General features: G+C 43.9%; 1 protein-coding gene across 1 annotated transcript in view; it reads left to right on the forward strand.

Moving 5' to 3' along the window:
• The first annotated feature begins 240 nt into the window (after positions 1 to 240).
• CHMP2B (charged multivesicular body protein 2B) overlaps positions 241 to 2827 on the forward strand; it is a 9981-nt gene continuing 7394 nt past the window's right edge. The window contains exon 1 of the mRNA XM_010169815.1: positions 241 to 409. Within this exon, the coding sequence (XP_010168117.1) occupies positions 241 to 409 (169 nt within the window). The remainder of the gene's footprint in view (positions 410 to 2827) is intronic.

The following is a 2827-nucleotide window of genomic DNA, read 5'->3' on the forward strand; positions in this document are numbered from 1 at the left end:
GGGCCCTGGTGATCCCGCTCCGTGGGTGAGGAAGAAGGAGGAGGAGGAAGGTCTCTGGTTGGCAGCCAGGGGACAGAACAGGCCCGGCAAGAGTTGCTGGAGCCGAGAGTGAAGAGAGAAACGATCGGTGCGGGCTCTGGCAGCGCGGAGAGGAGCTGGGGCAGCTGCCGAGCCGCCGCCGCTCACCCCCCTTGGCTCTGAACGCGGGTCTGGAGATAAGTTGGGCTTTTTATAGTCAGAATGCAGCCAAAAACGCTTAAACCTAACCCAGAAATGGCGTTCTCCAGAGTCAAGCCAGAAGAGATCGCTTACCTGACAGCAGTCCTTGGGCACCGGTCAGCCCTCCGAGTCCGTGTGCCCCAGGTGTGGTTGGCAGCAGCCCCAGAGCTGACTCTGTCTGGCATGTTGGGTGCCCTGTGTCGAGTCAGATGAGTCCTCGTTCGAAAATGGCACACCAAAAGTGACGCTGTGCCTCAACCAATTGTCTGTCGCTGAGGGACAATACGTACGTTTCCCACTTGGCTCTTCCCATTCATGCAACACCTGATGAGATGGCACTGAGCTCCCATCACCAATTCTAGGAGTGTGATGGTTTCACTGGACCAGCAGCCAACACAGCCCTTCACCCACTTCCCCCCTGCCCCAGGGGATAGGGGAGAGAATTGGGGGGCAAGGGTAAGGAGACTCATAGGGTGAGGTAAGAACAATTTAATCATGGAAATAAAAGAAAACTTAAAATAATAATGATACTAAAATAGTAATGATAATAATAATAGTAGTAAAATATGCAAATGAGTGATACCCAGTGCCATTGCTCACCACCTGCTGACCAAGCACAGCCCATTCCCAGATCACGATCCCGGAGGAGCCACAATCTCGAACCGATACCGCAATCCCGGGAGAGCCAGAGCCCGAGTGAAAGCCAGAGAGAGCAAGAGAGGAAGAGCTCCTCATGAATCTCCTGCCCATGGGGGACAGGAGATGGAATAGCCCCTTGGCAGAGCCAAATGATAATTTAAGCTTATTAATTTAAACATTCCTCACCCCCTTTGTGTTTTGTTAGTCTGCAAAATCTAAGTCCTTCACATTCAGCAACAGAAGTGCAAACACTGGGATGTTCTCAGTGTTTCTCTCATAACAAATCCCAGCTGAACCCAAACCCAGCGCTGTTCCAGCTGCTGAAAAGAAACCCAGCTCTGTCTCAGCTATGGGGGGTAAGGAAGAGCCAGGTCAAGCCCAGCTGGGTGTCTCTTGTCCAACCTGTTTTAAGGAATGGAGGTACTTCCTCCTTACCCTGGTGTGAAGGCAGCGGCGTGACGCACAGGAGTGGCTCTCAATGAAATACTGTCTCAGGAATACTCTGTCATCTTCAGTCTGCTGGAGTACAGTTAAGAATTTACATCAGTTATCACAGAGGAACAAGAACCAAGTGCTGATCTTGGCCTTCACTTGCAAAAACAAATGAAAGGGCCTGTATGTGCAGATAGTTGTTGTTTTCAGTTTATTGCTATCCTTTGTTTGAGCCACTATGAGAGATCAGAAACAACAGAAATAAGCATTGTGCTCACACTTACTCTCTCCTGACTGAAATACGGTTCTTGTTTCTTATCGTCTTGAAGTTCCTACTTCTCAAGCTTTCTAGGCCAAGGGATTTTTTTTAATAGTTAGTGTAGTTAGAAAAGACAGTTTTGTATGTAGCTGTTAAGCTTTTTCTTTCATTTTAGCAAGTGCAGCTATGCAAGTAATATACATTTGTCTGTCTTCAAAATTACTTGCCTGTAGCATTGTTTTCAGGATGATTTTCACTGCTGCTTTGCCGGTGTGAAGAACACAATGTTACATTCTGTGTCATCTTTCAGCTCTTCGTAATTGTCCCTTGAAAAAATCTACATCCCTTGAAGATGCTTTTTGTGTAGTTCTTGAAGCAGTAGTAGCACTGTAAAAACAGGTCTTTTTTTCCACAGAGTTTGTTTGGAATATGTATTTATTTGTCCAAAAACAATTAGTGGGAGGCAGCAATCTATATGCTTTCTTTAAAATGCCACTGAAGGTTTGGGGTTTTTCTGATTCAGACCTATTAAGGTTGAAATAATTTCAGCAACAGATGTTTTACACTATTGCTGATTGTGAGAATGAAGAACCTGAATGCTTCTTTCTGTTTGTAGAAAAATTGTCACAAGCCTTAAAAAAATGAAAAGTGTGGCTGTAGTTTCTAGAATCTATCCTTTGTGCCTTTATTTCTGTTGCTAACTCTGCCTATTTGTATTGATTTCCACAAGCTTCAAACTTTGTAAGTACAATAGCAGTGCCGTGCCATGATGTTCCTTTTATGCAACAGAAGAAAGAGCTCTAAACAAAGTTTATGTGACAGTCTGCTCCTTTTAAACTCCCAGTCAAAGTTTATCCAGTGTCGGATAGACACATAGATTAGGAGCAGCTGAATCTCTTCCTAAAAGCATTAAAATATTTCCTCTATAAAGGTCAGAGGATGCTGAGTCAGATGCAGACATCTCTACCTTTGCCCAGGTGAATCACACCTAACTGTGTGCTGTAAATTCTAACTAAAGTTAATTGCAACTAGCATGATTGACACATATATGGTAAACAATACTTGCTTTAATAAGCAGATGTTACCAGTAAATAATTTTTAAATACTACAGTGGACAAAAGTCCTATGAAGGATGATGTGTTTCACCTGACAGACAGCATTCAAGCTTCTGCTGGCTACATCAGTTGTCAGGAAACTTAAAATTTGCTTAAAAAAAGGCCTCCACTTTCATACTCAATATTCTTATGCATCTACTAATGGAAAAAAAATTTGAACACT

The sequence above is a fragment of the Antrostomus carolinensis genome, unplaced genomic scaffold (genome assembly GCF_000700745.2).
Source record: "Antrostomus carolinensis isolate BGI_N321 unplaced genomic scaffold, ASM70074v2 scaffold9016, whole genome shotgun sequence".
Classification (NCBI taxonomy): Eukaryota; Metazoa; Chordata; class Aves; order Caprimulgiformes; family Caprimulgidae; genus Antrostomus; species Antrostomus carolinensis.